General features: G+C 46.4%; 1 protein-coding gene across 1 annotated transcript in view; it reads right to left on the bottom strand.

Moving 5' to 3' along the window:
- Positions 1-22,871, bottom strand: part of slx4ip (SLX4 interacting protein) — a 62,172-nt gene that overhangs the window by 3,699 nt on the left and 35,602 nt on the right. Inside the window, exons 5-6 of the mRNA XM_029119770.2 lie at positions 15,346-15,423; positions 12,505-12,632 (exon numbers count right to left, since the gene is read on the bottom strand). Of these exons, the coding sequence (XP_028975603.2) occupies positions 12,505-12,632; positions 15,346-15,423 (206 nt within the window). The remainder of the gene's footprint in view (positions 1-12,504; positions 12,633-15,345; positions 15,424-22,871) is intronic.

The following is a 22,871-nucleotide window of genomic DNA, read 5'->3' as shown; positions in this document are numbered from 1 at the left end:
AAACCTGGGAGTGGTTTAAAGGTAGGTTGATGAGAAACCTGGGAGTGGTTTAAAAGTAGGTTCATAAGAAACCTGGGAGTGGTTTAAAAGGTAGGTTGATGAGAAACCTGGGAGTGGTTTAAAGGTAGGTTCATAAGAAACCTCTGAGTGGTTTAAAGGTAGGTTCATAAAAAACTTGGGAGTGGTTTAAAGGTAGGTTCATAAGAAACATGGGAGTGGTTTAAAGGTAGGATCATAAGAAACCTGGGAGTGGTTTAAAGGTAGGTTTATAAGAAACCTGGGAGTGGTTTAAAGGTAGGTTCATAAGAAACATGGGAGTGATTTAAAGGTAGGTTCATAAAAAACTTGGGAGTGGTTTAAAGGTAGGTTCATAAGAAACATGGGAGTGGTTTAAAGGTAGGTTCATAAGAAACCTGGGAGTGGTTTAAAGGTAGGTTCATAAGAAACATGGGAGTGGTTTAAAGGTAGGCTCATGAGAAACATGGGAGTGGTTTAAAGGTAGGTTGATGGAAAAACTTGGGAGTGGTTTAAAGGTAGGCTCATGAGAAACATGGGAGTGGTTTAAAGGTAGGTTGATGGAAAAACTTGGGAGTGGTTTAAAGGTAGGTTCATAAGAAACCTGGGAGTGGTTTAAAGGTAGGTTTATAAGAAACCTGGGAGTGGTTTAAAGGTAGGTTGATGAGAAACTTGGGAGTGGTTTAAAGGTAGGTTCATAAGAAACATGGGAGTGGTTTAAAGGTAGGTTCATAAGAAACATGGGAGTGGTTTAAAGGTAGGTTGATGAGAAACCTGGGAGTGGTTTAAAGGCAGGTTGATGAGAAACCTGGGAGTGGTTTAAAGGTAGGTTGATGAGAAACCTGGGAGTGGTTTAAAAGTAGGTTCATAAGAAACCTGGGAGTGGTTTAAAAGGTAGGTTGATGAGAAACCTGGGAGTGGTTTAAAGGTAGGTTCATAAGAAACCTGTGAGTGGTTTAAAGGTAGGTTCATAAAAAACTTGGGAGTGGTTTAAAGGTAGGTTCATAAGAAACATGGGAGTGGTTTAAAGGTAGGATCATAAGAAACCTGGGAGTGGTTTAAAGGTAGGTTTATAAGAAACCTGGGAGTGGTTTAAAGGTAGGTTCATAAGAAACATGGGAGTGATTTAAAGGTAGGTTCATAAAAAACTTGGGAGTGGTTTAAAGGTAGGTTCATAAGAAACATGGGAGTGGTTTAAAGGTAGGTTCATAAGAAACCTGGGAGTGGTTTAAAGGTAGGTTCATAAGAAACATGGGAGTGGTTTAAAGGTAGGCTCATGAGAAACATGGGAGTGGTTTAAAGGTAGGTTGATGGAAAAACTTGGGAGTGGTTTAAAGGTAGGCTCATGAGAAACATGGGAGTGGTTTAAAGGTAGGTTGATGGAAAAACTTGGGAGTGGTTTAAAGGTAGGTTCATAAGAAACCTGGGAGTGGTTTAAAAGGTAGGTTGATGAGAAACCTGGGAGTGGTTTAAAGGTAGGTTCATAAGAAACCTGGGAGTGGTTTAAAGGTAGGTTCATAAAAAACTTGGGAGTGGTATAAAGGTAGGTTCATAAGAAACATGGGAGTGGTTTAAAGGTAGGATCATAAGAAACATGGGAGTGGTTTAAAGGCAGGTTGATGAGAAACCTGGGAGTGGTTTAAAGGTAGGTTGATGAGGAACCTGGGAGTGGTTTAAAGGTAGGTTGATGAGAAACCTGGGATTGGTTTAAAGGCAGGTTGATGAGAAACCTGGGAGTGGTTTAAAGGTAGGTTGATGAGAAACCTGGGAGTGGTTTAAAGGTAGGTTAATGAGAAACATGGGAGTGGTTTAAAGGTAGGTTCATAAGAAACCTGGGAGTGGTTTAAAGGTAGGTTCATAAGAAACATGGGAGTGGTTTAAAGGTAGGCTCATGAGAAACATGGGAGTGGTTTAAAGGTAGGTTCATAAGAAACCTGGGAGTGGTTTAAAGGTAGGCTCATGAGAAACATGGGAGTGGTTTAAAGGTAGGTTGATGGAAAAACTTGGGAGTGGTTTAAAAGTAGGTTGATGAGAAACCTGGGAGTGATTTAAAGGTAGGTTCATAAGAAACCTGGGAGTGGTTTAAAGGTAAGTTGACGAAAAACCTGGGATTGGTTTAAAGGTAGGTTCATAAGAAACATGGGAGTGGTTTAAAGGTAGGTTGATGAGAAACTTGGGAGTGGTTTAAAGGTATGATGACAAGTAACCTGAGAATGGTTTAAAAGTAGTGCGGAGTAAAGGTATGTAGACTTCATTCTAGACTGTCAGTGTGCAGAAATATGTTTGTAGCTGGAGTTGTGTTTCAAGCATTTATGGCTGCCACTGGAACTGGTTCACTTGTCTTCATTGATGATGCTACCACGGAGGTTTTTAGGGCCAGAAAATGTTCTTGAATGGCCAAGTAAATCCCCTGATTGTCACATGCTGAAGACAAGACTGACGGCAAACAGGAAGTGAAGATGGCTGCAGTAGATGCCATTTAGAGAATCACCAGGGAAGACACAGTGCCTGGCGAAGGGCTGCAGACTTCAGGCAGTCATTGCATTCAAAAGATTTGCAGGCAAATCCTGACTACTTTACTGAGCATAATTTTAATCTGTTCAAATAGTCTTGGCATCCTAAAATGAAGGGACTATGATCAGAACACGCTGTAATTTCTAAATGTATCATAAAATATATTATTATTAAAGCTGACAGTCTGTACTTTAAACCCATATTCATTGTATCATAATTTCCAATTGAAAGTACTAGACTACAGAGCCAAAGAGAAGTGTCACTGTCAAAAAGCATTGTATTTTAGCAGTTTTATTTTATCAATACAATGGCAGTTTAAAGGCAGAGTATGTTGGATGTTTAGGCTCTTCTGTCAGAGGAATGAACTCAGCCAGGGAAGACCAAAGATGAGGCAACCCCTTAGAGCATCCCATCCTCTCCGCTCTTGACCTCCTGACCCTTTGATCTCAGCAGTCTGTACTACAGTGTACCAACTGGCTACTAACAGGAAGGAATCCTCTCTCCTCTCCTCTCCTCGTCCCTCCCTCTCTCCTCTCCCCCCTCTCACACAGGAAGTTTCTCCTTAACAGAGTGCTCTTTGTGTTAAAGCTAACAGCGTGTGATCTGTTCGGATCAGTTTCTCTGTCTTTATTCCAACCCTACGTAGGAAGACATCCCCCTCACGTAGACAATATCTACACACACAAGTCAACAACCATTCTTAGAGGAAGATGTGGGTATGATCATTTGCATCGCAATGCCTTGAAATGTATTTCTACACTGTTTAGTATGTATAAAAACTGTTTGAAAATGTACTTGAAAGAAAAAGCAACAAAGATGCATTGGGTGTTTCCCTGGGAAACTCTGGATCTAGAACGGTCTCTGTTCCTGTCTCACCACCATCCAAACACAGAAAGACCAAGAGACAGAGAGGGAAGGACAAACAGAGGGGGAAGGAGACGGGGGAGAAGGAGGGACAGAGAGGAAAGGAGAGAAAGAAAGGAGAGACAGAGGGGGAAGGAGAGACAGAAAAGAGACAGAGGGAAGAAGAGACAGGAAAGAACAGACAGGGAATGAGGGCTAGGGAGACACAGGGCTGGGGACAAAGAGACAGAGGGATGAGGGTTAGGGGGACACAGGGCTGGGGACAAATTTACCTTCTTTGGTAAATACTATATATATAACGTTTGCAGCAAAAACACACATGGTGTTATGGACCATCATCAAGATAACTTCAGGTATTTAATGGAGTACACTGTAGGAATACCTGACCACAATCATTGGTCAAAGTTTTGACTATGTACAGACTCAGAGCACTCTACTTTGTTGTGACAGGCTCTCATAGACAGAATCAGAGCTTGGCGTTGCTGTCGTGACAGGCTAGCATAGACAGACTCAGAGCTTGGCGTTGCTGTCGTGACAGGCTAGCATAGACAAACTCAGAGCTTGGCGTTGCTGTCGTGACAGGCTAGCATAGACAGAATCAGAGCGTGGCGTTGCTGTCGTGACAGGCTCTCATAGACAAACTCAGAGCTTGGCGTTGCTGTCGTGACAGGCTAGCATAGACAGACTCAGAGCTTGGGGTTGCTGTCGTGACAGGCTAGCATAGACAGAATCAGAGCTTGGCATTGCTGTCGTGACAGGCTAGCATAGACAGACTCAGAGCTTGGGGTTGCCGTCGTGACAGGCTAGCATAGACAGACTCAGAGCTTGGGGTTGCCGTCGTGACAGGCTAGCATAGACAGACTCAGAGCTTGGCGTTGCTGTCGTGACAGGCTCTCATAGACAAACTCAGAGCTTGGCGTTGCTGTCGTGACAGGCTAGCATAGACAGACTCAGAGCTTGGGGTTGCTGTCGTGACAGGCTAGCATAGACAGAATCAGAGCTTGGCATTGCTGTCGTGACAGGCTAGCATAGACAGACTCAGAGCTTGGGGTTGCCGTCGTGACAGGCTAGCATAGACAGACTCAGAGCTTGGGGTTGCCGTCGTGACAGGCTAGCATAGACAGACTCAGAGCTTGGCGTTGCTGTCGTGACTGGCTACTATAGACAAAATCAAAGAGCTTGGCCTTGCTGTCATGACAGGCTACCATAGACAGACCAGCCCCTCCACAGAAGACAGAATATGTCCACTACCCACAAAATGAGGTACTCGGTTTGAGCAGCACTTTCTGACCTCCTTCCAAATGTACCACCAGATACAGTAAGTGAAACTTAAGTCCCTTAATTTCCCCTCAAACCCACAGAGAATTTCGAACAGAAATCTCAATTTTGCCAAACTCCTATCTGTTAGGCAGGATAAGCCCAGTGAAAACCACAGCAGCCAAATGTATGGCCTGTTGTCACAGGAAACGCTCAATAAGTGTCTCTCAAATGCCAATATTAATGTCATCTATATCTGACCACCCTCCCCCACGACCATCATCATTTCTACATTCTACTATTTGTACAGTGTCATAAAGGGTCTTCATCTTGTTTCACTTGTTTTTTCTTGTTTATTGTTGTTGTTAATTTAAACATTTCCCATACCAAAAGCACCTTTGACCTTATGTGAGAGACCTGAACTGAGAGACCATGGAGACACCAGGGAGAGAAAAGGGGAGATACCAGGGAGAGATCAGGAAGAGACAAGGAGAGACCCAGGGAAAAACATGAAGACATGAGAACAAACCAGGGAGAGAGAAGTGATACAGGGAGAAACAGAAGGAGAGAAAAGACACAGGAAGGGAGACAAGGAGAAACACGTAGAAACCATGTGAGGAAAAAGAGGGGGAATGTCAGGAAACAGAGGAAGGAGGTGATGAAACAGAGGAAGGAGGTGAGGAAACAGAGGGGGGAGGTGAGGAAACAGAGGGAGGAGGTGAGGAAACAGAGGGAGGAGGTGAGGAAACAGAGGGAGGAGGTGAGGAAACAGAGGGAGGAGGTGAGGAAACAGAGGGAGGAGGTGAGGAAACAGAGGGAGGAGGTGAGGAAACAGAGGGGGGAGGTGATGAAATGGATGGAGAATGTGAGGAAAACAGAGAAAGAAGGTGGGGGAAACAGAGGGAGGATGTGGGGGAAACGGAGGGGGGATGTGAGGAAATGGAGGGGGGGGGTGTGAGGAAACGGAGGAGGGGATGTGAGGAAACGGAGGGAGTGCCATAGCAATGACCTGGGCCAGACAGACAAACAAAGACAGTATGTTTGCAAATTGAATAATTATCACGCGCCGTGTGGCTGGGGCACTAAATACTGAGTGGGAACCACAGAGCTGCAATCTGTTGAGGAATGAAACTCCCTCTAGCCACTAAGGGAGGTGCCAGGGATAAAGACAGAAAGCATAAATAACTAGAGAGGGAGAGACCGAGAGAGAAATAGGGAGAGAGAGAGCGATAGAGAGAGGGAGAAGGGAGAGTGTGAGAGACAGAGAGAAAAAGAGAGAGAGAGGGTGGGAGTTGGGATGCAGAGGCAAAAAGAGGGAGTCTCTAAACAGTAAAGTAATGGTAAATATGCTCTAATGTGCTGTGATGGAACCCATAACCAAGAGAGCAGGTACCTCGTGTGCCCCAAGGCTTGGTACCAGGTCCTCTTTAATGTCTTACTACTGGTGTCCCGCAGGGCTTAGTACCAGGTCCTCTTTAATGTCTTACTACTGGTGTCCCGCAGGGCTTAGTACCAGGTCCTCTTTAATGTCTTACTACTGGTGTCCCGCAGGGCTTAGTACCAGGTCCTCTTTAATGTCTTACTACTGGTGTCCCTCAGGGCTTAGTACCAGGTCCTCTTTAATGTCTTACTACTGGTGTCCCTCAGGGCTTAATACCAGGTCCTCTTTAATGTCTTACTACTGGTGTCCCGCAGGGCTTAGTACCAGGTCCTCTTTAATGTCTTACTACTGGTGTCCCTCAGTGCTTGGTACCAGTTCCTATTTAATATCTCACTATTACTGGTAAGTCCTACAAATGCAGAGTCATTAGAGCATTGTAGAAGAGAATGAATAGATGATGCTCACAGTTATCATCTCTACAAGTCCAGAAAAGAAAAAGACTGAACTGGCAGTCAGTCATCAATTTGTGTAAAAATCATTGAATACGGCTAATCGGAACAGGTTTCACAGTTTCCTTGTTGACTTGGCTCCTCCATTAAGATGTTGATAATGATCCAGCCTGCTTGAGACTATATAGAGGGCCTTTCTTTTAAAGCATTAGTTACAAACAATAACACCTAATGGTGAAGCATGGTGGTGGGAACCTCATGCTATCGGGAGCATTCTCAGCAACAGTGACAGGCAGACTGATCAGGACTGAGGGAAGGATAAATGGAGCAAATAAAAAGAATTCCTTGAAGAAAATCTGATCCGAAAGCACACAGGATCTCACACTGGGGAAGATTCCACTTACAGCACGACAACAACCCAAAGCTCACAAAACAACGCTAGAATGGATTTGAGCCAAGTCAGTGAATGTCTTTGAGTGGCACAACCAAAACATTGAACATTTGTGGGAAGACCTGACAAATGGAGTTCACTGGCTATCATATGTGACAGAGCAAGGAAGACTGGGAGAAACTGATTAATTTCCAGGTGTGCAAAACCAGTAGAGGCATAAACAAGAGCCCTCAGAGTTGTGTTCCCTGCCAAAGGCGCTTTACAAAATTCTAAAATGTAATGTACATGTGTTGTGGAGCAATCACTGTGTATAGAATTGTAATTAGAATACACAAATCAATCAAATATAGTAATATTTCCTACATATCTCTGATGGTAGACCAGGGGGGCTTGCAACAGCAGGGTTGCAGGTTCGATTCCCACAGGGGTCAGAACGACAATGTACTGTCCTGTCTTCCCTGGGTTAAGTCAATGTTGATAAGAATGTCTGCTGAATGGCTTCAATAAAACAAGGAACAACTGAGTGTAAATCCATGTACATGATATATCCTAGAGGTAACCTGGTCTGGTAACAGACCATATATGGACACAGTTATCCAGGTGAAGCTTGGGTGGGGTTGAAGACACATTCCTCTCTCTGTGGGCCCATTCTGTTGAATGGAGGATGTTGTTCCTTTGATCCAGGCTATACACCTCAGCCCGTCCCCACCCTGTACACACACACACACACACACACGTACACATCCATATACACACACACGCCTGACAAGAAAACCCTGCTCTAAGACACTCCTCCCCCTCTCTCCTCAGTCGCTGACTCATTGTGGGAACATGTCCTTAAAGTTGCTCGTAATCTTTGATTGTCAGACAGAAAGGCTACAGGCTTGGATTTTTTTGTTGCTGCAGAAAACCATGTTATTCTCACAAAATATGTTTCTAAGGTCAAAGGTCAAACTGACATGATCACTTCTGTTAAAAATTATCTTTACTGACGATATTTTTCACAGTAATGTCAAACCATGAAGATAATGTCACACAGTGCACTGATAATGGCTGGGAGTGTTCAAGTTCTGGTACGACACACTTCACAGATCTATTTGTAAGACCTCAACCATTTTTGTTCAAAATGGGTGTTTGACAGTAGAAGATAACAGATAATCTAGGGTACAATGATTGTTTTGGACTTTTACTCACTTTCTGAAATCAAAACAAATCAAGCGATGCCTCCAACTCACCTCCTGAACTTGTCTATTCACAAAACCAGTTATCACATGTCAACTGTTTGGGTTACAAACAAACTACCACCAAGTAGATTTGATTTCCAGATATGACCCTACAGTCTGAAATAAATCTTTCATACTTTGGTGATATTAATTACATCAAATGCTGATTAAATTCTGTAAAAGTGTATATTTCGCTGTGCATATCCTTTAAGTTAGGCAAATTGCATATAGCTGGCTAACTCAAAGAAAGGCACTGTTTGGAGAATGAATAATGGCTTCTAGTTTTGTAGCCGAATTGGTGCTTCTGTCTTTCTCTGTCTTCATCTGCAGGCTCGCTCTTTTCTCACACAAACCGCCATTCAACCAAAGTTATATGAGAACGACCCACTCCTTTGCACGTTATGTAGTACTGTAGTGCTCAGATTAAAAAAGCACCCGGTAACCATTTTTAACTGAGTATCCAAATACTATTCAAATAATAAAAGTTACAATTCAAATGAAAAAATAATAACCAATGCACATGGACCAGAATGTAACAAACAATTCCCAAGCCAGTAAGTATTCGGTGTCTTCTGATGAGCAGTAAAGGTTACTTCCATGAGAGACGGAAGGAAAAGTCACCAAAGTCCACACTTAAACCATGACAATTAGTCGTGAAGAACTGATGGCCTTTTTAGGGCGTGTTGCAGCAAATAACCATTCTGGATTTGTCACCTTGGCACCTCTGGGATTTGATCTAGCAACCTTTCAGTTGGTCAATTGCCCCCACCGCTATGCTACCTGCCTCCCAAGTGTGTTAGTTTAAAACAATGAGAAATACACATATTAAAGGGTCCTGACACTTTGCTCTCCTCTCTTGTAAAATATAATCCTCCCCTCTCTCTCCTTCCACCCCTCCTCTTTCCCCTCTCAGTACAATTCAGTTCCATCCCAAGATCCAGGACATGAGTAATGCATCATACCATCCCACTGCAATATTACAGATAGTCCCATACAACACACTAGGGTCTCACAGAGTGTGTGTGTGTTCATTCCCTGGACATAAAACTAACTAGCCATGATGTCATCTTACTACTTCCGGACTCTGACCCTACAATGAGGGTGTCTCCACAACGGCACCCTATTGACTACAGAGTCCCCTAGTGAGAAGTAGTGGACAACCTAGAGAAGAGTGCCATTTGGAAAACATACAATGAGTGAAAACTTGGTGAGGCTCAATTTCCACTGTGGTGACACACAGACACAGTGGTTAGTGAGAGAGAGGTTTCTGTTCCACAGAGAAATCAGATCACACGTCAAATCCAAACAAAGAGCTCAGTCTGAAATCCCGCAGAAAGGCCTGGGAACCGTGTGGTGACTCCACACTGTCACGCACACACACACACACAGAAACACACGCACATTAACACACAAATACACACCGTGAAAGACCCCTAATAAACAGATGACGACATCTGATCTGGGAGGCCATGCCAGACTAGCCATTATCATTCTAGCACAGCAACAATATGACTCACATCGGCTGTCAATCATTTCCATGTCTGACCTGCAGCTGAATGACTCAACAGGACAGATAACACTGACAAATGACAATACAGGGAACCAGAAAAAATGTGCTTTGTCATCTGAAGACCTTCAGCAACCACACTGGTCAGGTACCATTACCTACTAAACCGCTGGGGAGTGATCCACCCCCAGACTCCTAGCCCGCCCCTCCTCTCTGAGGCTGTATGAGCCCAGAAAGAACCACATCCTGAGGTGGGGAACCAGAGATGTCTCCCTTCCCCTCCTCTGTCCCCCTCCATCAGCTGGAACATTGGTCAGAGCCTTCTTACACAGCCTGAACTTTTCACTGACGTCCTGACTTCATCCCTCTTCCACTAAAAATATTACAATTGTTGCTTTCATTAAAAGCCAAAGTAGTGGGAGCAAGGAGGCTCCCAGAGTAAAGAGAGCCTCACAGAGAAAACACAATAGCAATAACCCTGATGGAATAACACTGTGGAGCTCTGATCAGGGGATAGATGGAATAACACTGTGGAGTTCTGAACAGGAGATAAACGGAAGAAAACTGAATGAGTTCTGAACAGGGGATAGACGGAATAACACTGATGAGATCTGAGGAGGAGATGGGGGAACAACAATTATGAGATCTGATGCGATAGATGGAATAACACTGAGGAGTTCTGATCTGGGGATAGATGTAATAACACTAAGGAGTAGTGATATGGGGAAAGATGGAATAACACTGAGGAGTACAGATCTGGGGATTTATGGAATTACATTGAGGAGTACTGATCCGGGCATAGATGTAATAACAGAAGTTCTGACCAGGGTATAGATGAGAGTGCCAATCAGCATCCTATCTCCTATAGTGCACTGATTGTGGACACAATACCCTTGTAGGGACTAGGGTGTAGTTTGGTACACTGCAGGAGAGTCAGACAGAGAGAAAAAGAGCGACGGAGGGAGAAAGGAAGAGACAGAGAGTCTTCTGATGTCAGAGCCAAGGTGTGAGTGAGGCTCCTCTTTGGTTTCCCACAGTCCTCTCTGGGGAGGCAGTGTTGTTTCCACAAGCAACAACTGGTCACAAAACAACTAACAACAAAGGTCATATGATGTGTGTGTTTTTGTGTGTGTGCGTGTGAAAGAGAGAGGTCTCATAAACGCACATAAATTGCAAGAGACCTCACAAACCGTTTTTTTTATAAAATGTGTTGATACAATTCTCACGATTCGGTATCTATTACCACTGGATAATTTGGTTTAACCGTGATTTAAAACGACAAACACATTGCCCACCCAGTATGTCTGCTGCAGAGAAAAGAGAGACAAGGGAAAACCAGTCACGGAAATAAGGGCTGAAAACCATTTTCTATAGGTGCCGCATTCAGTTCCAGCAGTGTTTTTGGTTTTGTTTCTTAAAAAATATCAAACCTCTTCATGGCAGTCATTAAGGGTTTCTGAGACAAATGTGTTCCACGTAAGCCAAGAGACCTATGTACCAAATTTCAGAACATAAGGTCAAACAGGGTTAGGGGTGTGACCTTGTACAGTTTACATTTATCCACTTTCTATAATGCCACCATCTGGCCAATCTGTAAATTCAGCTCTCTAGAAAAAGACTCATAATTCACCCAAGCTAGTCAAAATCAGGCCAGTGATGTCTGAAATGTAATGACTAAAACAACCCTTCCAGAGATTCAACTCAATGGGACTTGTTAGATAGGCGCCAAACACCATGAAAACGGACTGCAAAGAGGTACCACTTACCTTGGTCCTAAGAAAAACACAAATTTACGTATTTACAATACAAATAATCTTATGAGATTTTCAATTGTGTAGCCTAACGAAACCAATCGAGTCCTCTGACTCCCAGGGGTACTGCATTGTCTTGCTGGTCCCCTGACTCCCAGGGGTACTGCCTTGTCTTGCTGGTCCCCTGACTCCCAGGGGTACTGCCTTGTCTTGCTGGTCCCCTGACTCCCAGGGGTACTGCCTTGTCTTGCTGGTCCCCTGACTCCCAGGGGTACTGCCTTGTCTTGCTGGTCCCCTGACTCCCAGGGGTACTGCCTTGTCTTGCTGGTCCTCTGACTCCCAGGGGTACTGCCTTGTCTTGCTGGTCCCCTGACTCCCAGGGGTACTGCATTGACTCCCTGGGTCCTCTGACTCCCAGGGGAACTGCATTGACTCCCTGGGTCCTCTGACTCCCAGGGGTACTGCATTGACTCCCTGGGTCCTCTGACTCCCAGGGGTACTGCATTGACTCCCTGGTCCTCTGACTCCCAGGGGTACTGCATTGACTCCCTGGGTCCTCTGACTCCCAGGGATACTGCCTAGTCTTGCTGGTCCTCTGACTCCCAGGGGTTTTGCCTTGTCTTGCTGGTCCTCTGACTCCCAGGGGTACTGCCTTGTCTTGCTGGTCCTCTGACTCCCAGGGGTACTGCATTGACTCCCTGGGTCCTCTGACTCCCAGGGGTACTGCATTGACTCCCAGGTCCTCTGACTCCCAGGGGTACTGCATTGACTCCCTGGGTCCTCTGACTCCCAGGGATACTGCCTAGTCTTGCTGGTCCTCTGACTCCCAGGGGTATTGCCTTGTCTTGCTGGTCCTCTGACTCCCAGGGATACTGCCTTGACTCCCTGGCCCCTTTTATTTCAAGACCCCCTCTCTCCAGACCTGCTATCCCCATACACTCCCTCCATCTTTAAGGATATTTGGTATAAGACAAGGTGGAGAATAGGAGCAGAATTTGGCAGTGCATCCAGGGCCACATTTAAGTCAATATGTCATAGAATGCGAATTGGGTCCAGTATCTGGTAAGGCATCCCTGTATTAACAGACAGACCGCTCAGTGCTGCTGCCAAGTGACTGGAAGAGGAAGTAGCAAAGCATTAACAGCCACTCACCTCAGATAGGGTCACCGTGGGGGTCATCGCTGTTAGGTTCACTGCAGGGGTCGGGTTAAAGTGCAACGCTAGGGCATCCTCCGCTCGGCCCACACACACCACACAACGCTCAGGAAACACACGCAACTCTGGGGAGACAACAGACACTTTATCAACACACAATGTTCATTATACACATACATAAAAATGATAAGTACACACAGAGAACAAAACATAAGCAAGCACACACACAAAGCACACAACATTTTAATTAGCACAGCCACTCAGAGAAATATGGCAGTCAACCTGCTAGTAAACCTGCTAGTAAACCTGCTACAGAGCGGAGGCCCCATGACAGTCTACAGAGCGGAGGCCCCATGACAGTCTACAGAGCGGAGGCCCCATGACAGTCTACAGAGCGGAGGCCCCATGACAGTCTACAGAGCGGAGGCCCCATGACAGTCTGCAGAGCGGAGGCCCCATGAGAGTCTGCAGAGCGGAGGCCCCATGAGAGTCTGCAGAGCGGAGGCCCCATGAGAGTCTGCAGAGCGGAGGCCCCATGAGAGTCTGCAGAGCGGAGGCCCCATGAGAGTCTGCAGAGCGGAGGCCCCATGAGAGTCTGCAGAGCGGAGGCCCCATGACAGTCTGCAGAGCGGAGGCCCCATGACAGTCTGCAGAGCGGAGGCCCCATGACAGTCTGCAGAGCGGAGGCCCCATGACAGTCTGCAGAGCGGAGGCCCCATGACAGTCTGCAGAGCGGAGGCCCCATGACAGTCTGCCCCATGACAGTCTGCAGAGCGGAGGCCCCATGACAGTCTGCAGAGCGGAGGCCCCATGACAGTCTGCAGAGCGGAGGCCCCATGACAGTCTGCAGAGCGGAGGCCCCATGACAGTCTGCAGAGCGGAGGCCCCATGACAGTCTGCAGAGCGGAGGCCCCATGACAGTCTACAGACCGGAGGCCCCATGACAGTCTACAGACCGGAGGCCCCATGACAGTCTACAGACCGGAGGCCCCATGACAGTCAACAAACCGGAGGCCCCATGACAGTCAACAAACCGGAGGCCCCATGACAGTCTACAGACCGGAGGCCCCATGACAGTCTACAGACCGGAGGCCCCATGACAGTCTACAGACCGGAGGCCCCATGACAGTCAACAAACCGGAGGCCCCATGACAGTCAACAAACCAGACACATCATGACAGTCCACAGACCAGGCACCCCATGACAGCCTACAGATCAGACACCCCACGACGTTCTCCCATCATAACGCCCTAAGTCTGAGCAGGGCCAGGACTGACACCATATAGAAAAGGAATGTTTGGCTTCTCCAGAGATACAACAGAATGGTTCAAACCTTAACGTTATTAGGGGTACGGAGACCATAAAGCGCTGAGGAAATATAACATATAACAAGTAAACCACATTATCTCATGTCCTGGTGTTTATTGGTTCCAGTTACAGGATCATTTCCTGAAGGAAGTTAATAACAATATAACATACTAAACTGCTGCTCTGGTTTGTCTCCTCTCTACTCTGTTTACCTCCCAAATGGCATCCTACCCACCATGTAGCACAATACTTCTGACAAGGAACTATAGGGTTCTGGTCTAAAGTAGTACATTGTACAGGGGACGGGTTGCCCTTTGGACCACACATCTACACTGGGCAGATTATGTAGTTGTCATCTGAACATTATCCAGACTAGCTAGACTTCCATCAGGACAGCCACAGTGCCTGACATAGTTGACCATATACATTCATTATGTGTCTAGTTGGCTTCTCACTCCACTGAGCGAAACTGAACCAAGCCAAAGAAAAATGCAATGAGCAACACTGTTTATGTTAGGATCTTAGGCTATAGTCTAGTCAGAATTTAGGTTTATGGCCTGGTTGGGATCTTTGACCATGGCCTGGTTAGAATGTTGGTTATGATGTAGGACTATGGCCTGGTTAGAATGTTGGTTATGATGTAGGACTATGGGCTGGTTAGGATGTTGGTTATGATGTAGGACTATGGGCTGGTTAGGAGGTTGGTTATGATGTAGGACTATGGGCTGGTTAGGATGTTGGTTATGATGTAGGACTATGGCCTGGTTAGGATGTTGGTTATGATGTAGGACTATGGGCTGGTTAGAATGTTGGTTATGATGTAGGACTATGGGCTGGTTAGGATGATGGTTATGATGTAGGACTATGGGCTGGTTAGGATGTTGGTTATGATGTAGAACTATGGCCTGGTTAGGATGTTGGTTATGATGTAGGACTATGGCCTGGTTAGAATGTTGGTTATGATGTAGGACTATGGGCTGGTTAGGATGTTGGTTATGATGTAGGACTATGGGCTGGTTAGGAGGTTGGTTATGATGTAGGACTATGGGCTGGTTAGGATGTTGGTTATGATGTAGGACTATGGGCTGGTTAGGATGTTGGTTATGATGTAGGACTATGGGCTGGTTAGAATGTTGGTTATGATGTAGGACTATGGGCTGGTTAGGATGATGGTTATGATGTAGGACTATGGGCTGGTTAGGATGTTGGTTATGATGTAGAACTATGGCCTGGTTAGGATGTTGGTTATGATGTAGGACTATGGCCTGGTTAGGATGTTGGTTATGATGTAGAACTATGGCCTGGGTAAGGATGTTGGATATGATGTAGGCCTATGGCCTGATAAGGACGTTGTCTCTTCATAGGAATATGGCCATAGTTGAACATTCTAACCAGGCCATAGTGCTACATCATAACCAACATCCAAGTACATGAGCAGTACTGATGTTATTCTCCATTGTCCCCAGAGGAACATAGTTTCAAGGTGTTGAAAATGACAAAGATGTGAAACAGGCCCTAGTGACAACTTACCTCCATACTGCTGGTGGACAACACACCGTAGGTTGAAATGTCGCTTCAGGAAGTTAGCCACCAGACCAATGCTGCTCCCTGTCAAAGAAACCCAACCAGTAAGAGGACAGAGATCCAGTTATGTATTCCAGCTTTCCCATTACACAAGAAAACATGTTGGGAATAAGGTTATTTTTATTCTTTGAATAGTTCACCCAACACAGACGGTTGACGGAAAACATTATGCTTATACCAGGTTCCATACCAGGTTCCATGGACTTACTTATACACACAACCATGCTGTTGCAGGGGCCTTGCTCTAAAATCTGAGTGACATCTCATTTTTTACTACTATTGTCCTCCAGGGCTTAGTATCAGGTGCTCTTCAATGTCTTACTTTTGCTTTCCCACAGGTATTCTTACCAGGTCATCTTCATTGTCTTATTACTGCTGTCCCTCAGGGCTTGGTACCAGGTGCTCTTTAATGTGTTACTACTGCTGTCCCCCAGGTATTCTTACCAGGTCATCTTTATTGTCTTACTACTGCTGTCCCTCAGGGCTTGGTACCAGGTCCTCTTTAATGTCTTACTACTGCTGTCCCTCAGGGCTTAGTACCAGGTCCTCTTTAATGTCTCACTACAGGTGTCATCCAGGGCTTTGTACTGGGTTCTCTTTAATGCCTTACTATGGGGACCCCCCTTGCTAATGCATCACTAGGAAGAAAGGAGATCACACAATGTGTCAGGCAGAAAGGAGGTCTGGAGGATTGAGACTTGGCCTCTGGCTGATACCGAGGAGCTCAGACAATAAAGCATGATGAACACCCGCACTTAACACACACACACTTACATACCATCCCAAAAAGCTCTTTGAAATGTATTTTGGACATTGTGATAAGTATGGACAAGCAGGATAATGGGTGCTAATACTCAGTATGGGCGAGACAGGCCCACACAGCAGAAAGTCACAGATAGCAGGTTAGGCCAAACTTTCCCCTCGTCTGTCTCCCTACCTGCCGATTACAAACCAGCTGTCACTTAACCCCTCATTACCGGCTAAGGAACAGTGACTGTATATGGAGCGTGATGTGATCCAGATAATGACATGGTGTTAAACAAGTAGTTTACCTTTAAACTGATAAAGGTACTACGGCCACCAGGTAGATTGTTCTGATAAAGGTACTACGGCCACCAGGTAGATTGTTCTGATAAAGGTACTACGGCCACCAGGTAGATTGTTCTGATAAAGGTACTACGGCCACCAGGTAGACGGTTCTGATAAAGGTACTACGGCCACCAGGTAGATGGTTCTGATAAAGGTACTACGGCCACCAGGTAGATGGTACTGATAAAGGTACTACGGCCACCAGGTAGATGGTATTGATAAAGGTACTACGGCCACCAGGTAGATGGTACTGATAAAGGTATTTCGGCCACCAGGTAGATGGTATTGATAAAGGTACTTTGGCCACCAGGTAGATGGTACTGAAAAAGGTACTTCGGCCACCAGGTAGATGGTACTGAAAAAGGTACTTTGGCCACCAGGTAGATGGTATTGATAAAGGTACTTCGGCCACCAGGTAGATGGTACTGAAAAAGGTACTTTGGCCACCAGGTAGATGGTATTGATAAAGGTACTTCGGCCACCAGGTAGAAAGCCTCGCTCAATATCGCAATGACAGATATACCACCTGCTAATGGATTTGTACCTGGTTTACATCAGCAGCCACAACTGTTTTACAGTAATTCTGCAAGCAAAGCAGAAGCCAGGTTGCCTGCAGAAACTGAAATATGATGTTCCAGATTATAGCTGTTGACATTACCTTTACAAAGGACCAAAGCTTTAAGCATTTATAGCTGTTGATGGTAATTTTACAATGGGACCTATTCCAAGTATTTCCTAGTCATGTTATACGGATGCCACACAGTAAGACTACAGAACCTGCACACACTTGCCAAACAAACTGTATTCTAGGTTTATCCAAAAACGCAATTCATGAAAACATTAAACCTTTATTTAATCAAAACATAAAACCTCTATTGAATGAAAACAGAAGGGGAACCCTATTGCTAAAAAGGAATTGCTCCAACCTGCTTCAGGTATTGTGACCAAGATACTATGTGATTACAGTCAATATTACTGTTCCCAGACAGTTGGATGATAATGGATGAAGACATCCTGCTGCACCAGCCAGACTGACTCTCAAAGGAAAAGATCAGACATGAAGGTTAACTCTTCATTTTACATATAACTACAGGGTGTAGACCTAACACACAGAAATACACTTACCAACCTTGAAGGCACGCACACACAGCTAATATGAAGTCAACAAAGCATAAGTATAGTATTTAATAACTTTAATAGAGTGTGGCAGTTTAAAATAAAAGAAATTGTGTTTTATGCCTGTCTTGAGGTATTTCAGGTGAGGAAAACAGTTTTTTCTGTTTTCTTCAGAGCTTCAGACAGGCCATGTTCCCTCACTCAGGACTTGAGATAGGCCATGTTCCCTCACTCAGGACTTCAGATAGGCCATGTTCCCTCACTCAGGACTTCTTACAGGCCATGTTCCCTCACTCAGGACTTCAGCCAGGCCATGTTCCCTCACTCAGGACTTCAGCCAGGCCATGTTCCCTCACTCAGGACTTGTGCCAGGCCATGTTCCCTCACTCAGGACTTGTGCCAGGCCATGTTCCCTCACTCAGGACTTCAGCCAGGCCATGTTCCCTATTTGTCATGGTCGACAAAATTACAAACCCAATAAAGCAGATAGCATTAGAACTCATGTCCACTGTGAAATGTAATGAACTAGTATTGGTAAAGAGCTGGATTCTCGGGCCCTTAAAACCATGGTTCAAGTGCATAATCTAGGTGTTCTGATATTACTTTTAAATGTGAGGTTTGAGTCTATCACAGCAGTCACCAAAACAGGATTCTATCATCTTAAAAATATAGCCAGAACCAAGGGCTTGGTGTCCCAAAAAGACCAAGAGAAGCTCATCCACGCTTTTATCTCTAGTAGGATTGACTACTGTAATAGCCTCTTAACTGGACTCCCCAAAGCTGCAGCTCTTTCAGAATGCTGAAGCTAGAATGTTAACCAGGACCAAGACAACAGCGCACATAACTCTAGTTCTTAAATCTTTGCATTGGCTTCCAGTCAGTTACAGAATAGATTTGAAAGTGGTGCTTTTAGTTTATAAATCTCTGAATGGATTTAGACCCGAATACATTTCTGATATGTTTGAAGAATATAAACCGAGCAGGGCTCTTAGATCCATGAACACAGGTAAGCTAGTAGAGCCCAGAGACCAAACTAAAGATGGAGAAGCTGCATTTAGCAGTTATGCTGTACACAACTGGAATAAACTACCAGAAGATCTTAGACGTGCCCTCAATGTATACATTTTTAAATCCAGGTTAAAAACACTTCTCTTTTCATGCACCTAAGACAAAGCACCTATACGTAACCACACTGTTTAGCTTTACAGGTTTTATAGCTTCCTGTTTTTATTATTTTTCTATTTTCTTATTCTATGTTTTATTATTATGGTGTTGTTTTTATGCTATTGTATTTTTATGTTTTTTCTTTTTCTTTGTAAAGCACATTGAACTGCTTCTATGTAATTGTGCTACATAAAGAAACTTGCTTGCTCCCTCACTCATTCAGCCAGGTTACAGCAATATACAGTGGGGAGTTGCTGTAACCTACTTATGAAGTATGTAGAGGTCTGTCATTTTTATCATAGGTACACTTCTTTATCATAGGTAAACTGCGAGAGACGGAATCTAAAACAAAAATCCAGAAAATCATACTGTATGATTTTTAAATAATAAATTAGCATTTTATTGCATGACATAAGTATTTGATCACCTACCAACCAGTAAGAATTCCGGCTCGCACAGACCTGTTAGTTTTTCTTTAAGAAGCCCTCCTGTTCTCCACTCATTACCTGTATTAACTGCACCTGTTTGAACTCGTTACCTGTATGAAAGAGACCTGTCCACACACTCAATCAAACAGACTCCAACCTCTCCACAATGGCCAAGACCAGAGAGCTGTGTAAGGACATCAAGGAAAACCTTGTTGACCTGCACAAGGCTGGGATGGGCTACAGGACAAAAGGCAAGCAGCTTGGTGAGAAGGCAACAACTGTTGGCGCAATTATTTGAAAATGTTCAAGATGACGGCCAATCTCCCTTCAGACGATGACGGTCTTGGGCTCCATGCAAGATCTCACCTCGTGGGCCATCAATGTTCATGAGGAAGGTGAGGGATCAGCCCAGAACTACACGGCAGGACCTGGTCAATGACCTGAAGAGAGGTGGGACCACAGTCTCAAAGAAAACCATTAGTAACATACTACGCCGTCATGGATTAAAATCCTGCAGCGCACGCAAGGTCCCCCTGCTCAAGACAGCGCATGTCTAGGCCTGTCTGAAGTTTGCCAGTGACCATCTGGATGATCCAGAGGAGGAATGGGAGAAGGTCATGTGGTCTGATGACACAAAAATAGAGCTTTTTGGTCTAAGCTCCACTCGCTGTGTTTGGAGGAAGATGAAGGATGAGTACAACCCCAAGAACACCATCCCAACCGTGAAGCATGGAGGTGGAAACATCATTCTTTGCGGATGCTTTTCTGCAAAGGGGACAGGAAGACTGCACTGTATTGAGGGGAGGATGGATGGGGCCATGTATTGTGAGATCTTGGCCAACAACCTCCTTCCCACAGTAAGAGCTTTGAAGATGGGTCGTGGCTTGGTCATCCAGCATGACAACGACCCGAAACACACAGCCAGGGCAACTAAGGAGTGGCTCCGTAAGAAGCATCTCAAGGTCCTGGAGTGGCCTAGCCAGTCTCCAGACCTGAACCCAATAGAAAATCTTTGGAGGGAGCTGAAAGTCTGTATTGCCCAGCAACAGCCCCGAAACCTGAAGGATCTGGAGAAGGTCTGTATGGAGGAGTGGGCCAATATCCCTGCTGCAGTGTGTGCAAACCTGGTCAAGAACTACAGGAAACGTATGATCTCTGTAATTGCAAACAAAGGTTTCTGTACCAAATATTAAGTTCTGCTTTTCTGATGTATCAAATACTTATATAATGCAATAAAATGCTAATTAATTACTTAAAAATCATACAATGTGATTTCAAAACCCCCTTAATGATACGTAAGATTTTGAGTACCGTGACGTCGCCCGGTATGGCGCAGCCGGGGCCCCACCCTGGAGCCAGGCCCGGGGTTGGGGCTCATATGCGAGCGCCTGGTGGCCGGGCCTTCCCCCATGGGGCCCGGCCGGGCTCAGCCCGAACGGGCGACGTGGGGCCGAAGAGGATCGGGCAGCAGTCGAAGGCAGGGGCCTAGACAACCCGATCTCTGGACACGGAAACTGGCTCTAGGGACGTGGAATGTCACCTCGCTGGCGGGGAAGGAGCCTGAGATCGTGCGTGAGGTTGAAAGGTTCCGATTAGGGGTAGTCGGGATCACCTCTATGCACGGCTTGGACTCTGGAACCACACTCCTTGAGAGAGGATGGACTCTTCACCACTCTGGAGTTGCCCATGGTGAGAGGCGGCGGGCTGGTGTGGGTTTGCTTATAGCTCCCCAGCTCTGCCGCCATGTGTTGGAGTTTACCCCGGTGAACGAGAGGGTCGTTTCCCTGTGCCTACGGGTCCGGGATAGGTCTCTCACTGTTGTTTGTGCCTACGGGCCGAACGGCAGTGCAGAGTACCCGACCTTCTTGGAGTCTCTGGGAGGGGTGCTGGAAAGTGCTCCGACTGGGGACTCTATCGTTCTACTGGGGGACTTCAACACCCACGTGGGCAACGACAGTGACACCTGGAGGGGCGTGATTGGGAGGAACGGCCCCCCTGATCTGAACCCGAGTGGTGTTCAGTTATTGGAATTCTGTGCTAGTCACAGTTTGTCCATAACGAACACCATGTTCATGCATAAGGGTGTCCATCAGTGCACATGGCACCAGGACACCCTAGGCCGCAGGTCGATGATCGACTTTGTTGTCGTCTCATCTGACCTGCAGCCGTGTGTCTTGGACACTCGGGTGAAGAGAGGGGCGGGGCTGTCAACTGATCACCACCTGGTGGTGAGTTGGATCCGATGGCGGGGGAGGAAGCAGGACAGACTCGGCAGGCCCAAGCGTACTGTAAGGGTCTGCTGGGAACGTCTGGCCGAGTCTCCTGTCAGAGAGGTCTTTAACACCTCCGGCAGAGCTTCGACTGGATCCCGAGGGAGGCTGGAGATATTGAATCCGAGTGGACCATGTTCTCCACCGCCATTGTCGAAGCGGCCGCTCTGAGCTGTGGCCGTAAGGTCTCCGGTGCCTGTCGAGGCGGCAATCCCCGAACCCCGTGGTGGACACCGGAAGTAAGGGATGCCGTCAAGCTGAAGAAGGAGTCCTATCAGGCCTGGTTGGCTTGTGGGACTCCTGAGGCAGCTGACGGGTACCAACAGGCCAAGCGGGCTGCAGCCCGGGTGGTTGTGGAGGCAAAAACTCAGGCCTGGGAGGAGTTCGGTGAGGCCATGGAGAAGGACTATCGGCTGGCCTCGAAGAGATTCTGGCAAACTGTCCGGCGCCTCAGGAGAGGGAAACAGTGCCCTACCAATGCTGTTTACAGTAGAGGCGGGCAGCTGTTGACCTCAACTGAGGATGTCGTCGGGCGGTGGAAAGAGTACTTCGAGGATCTCCTCAATCTCGCTGTCACATCTTCCATTGAGGAAGCAGAGGATGAGGGCTCAGAGATGGACTCGTCCATCACCCGGGCTGAAGTCACAGAAGTGGTCAAGAAACTCCTCGGTGGCAAGGCACCGGGGGTGGATGAGATCCGCCCTGAGTACCTCAAGTCTCTGGATGTTGTGGGGCTGTCTTGGTTGACACGCCTGTGCAACATCGCGTGGCGGTCGGAGACAGTGCCTCTGGGATGGCAGACCGGGGTGGTGGTCCCTCTTTTTAAGAAGGGGGACCGGAGGGTGTGTTCCAACTATAGGGGGATCACACTTCTCAGCCTCCCCGGGAAAGTCTATGCCAGGGTTCTGGAGAGGAGAATACGGCCAATAGTAGAACCTCGGATTCAGGAGGAACAGTGTGGTTTTCGTCCGGGCCGTGGAACACTGGACCAGCTCTATACCCTCTACGAGGTGTTGGAGGGTTCATGGGAGTTTGCCCAACCAATCCACATGTGTTTTGTGGATTTGGAGAAGGCATTCGACTGTCGTGTTGGCCCCTTCTAACCAGGACCTTCAGCATGCACTGGGACGGTTTGCAGCCGAGTGTGAAGCGGTGGGGATGAGAATCAGTACCTCCAAATCCGAGGCCATGGTCCTCAGTCGGAAAAGGGTGGCTTGCCCACTTCAGGTTGGTGGAGAGTGCCTGCCTCAAGTGGAGGAGTTTAAGTATCTAGGGGTCTTGTTCACGAGTGAGGGAAGGATGGAACAGGAGATTGACAGACGGATCGTTGCAGCTTCTGCAGTAATGCAGTCGATGTATCGGTCTGTCGTGGTGAAGAAAGAGCTGAGCCGCAAGGCGAAGCTCT

The sequence above is a fragment of the Esox lucius genome, chromosome 5 (assembly GCF_011004845.1).
Source record: "Esox lucius isolate fEsoLuc1 chromosome 5, fEsoLuc1.pri, whole genome shotgun sequence".
In the NCBI taxonomy this organism is placed as follows: Eukaryota; Metazoa; Chordata; class Actinopteri; order Esociformes; family Esocidae; genus Esox; species Esox lucius.
Note: the sequence above shows the minus strand (reverse complement) of the source record. Positions and strands in the feature narration are given on the sequence as shown.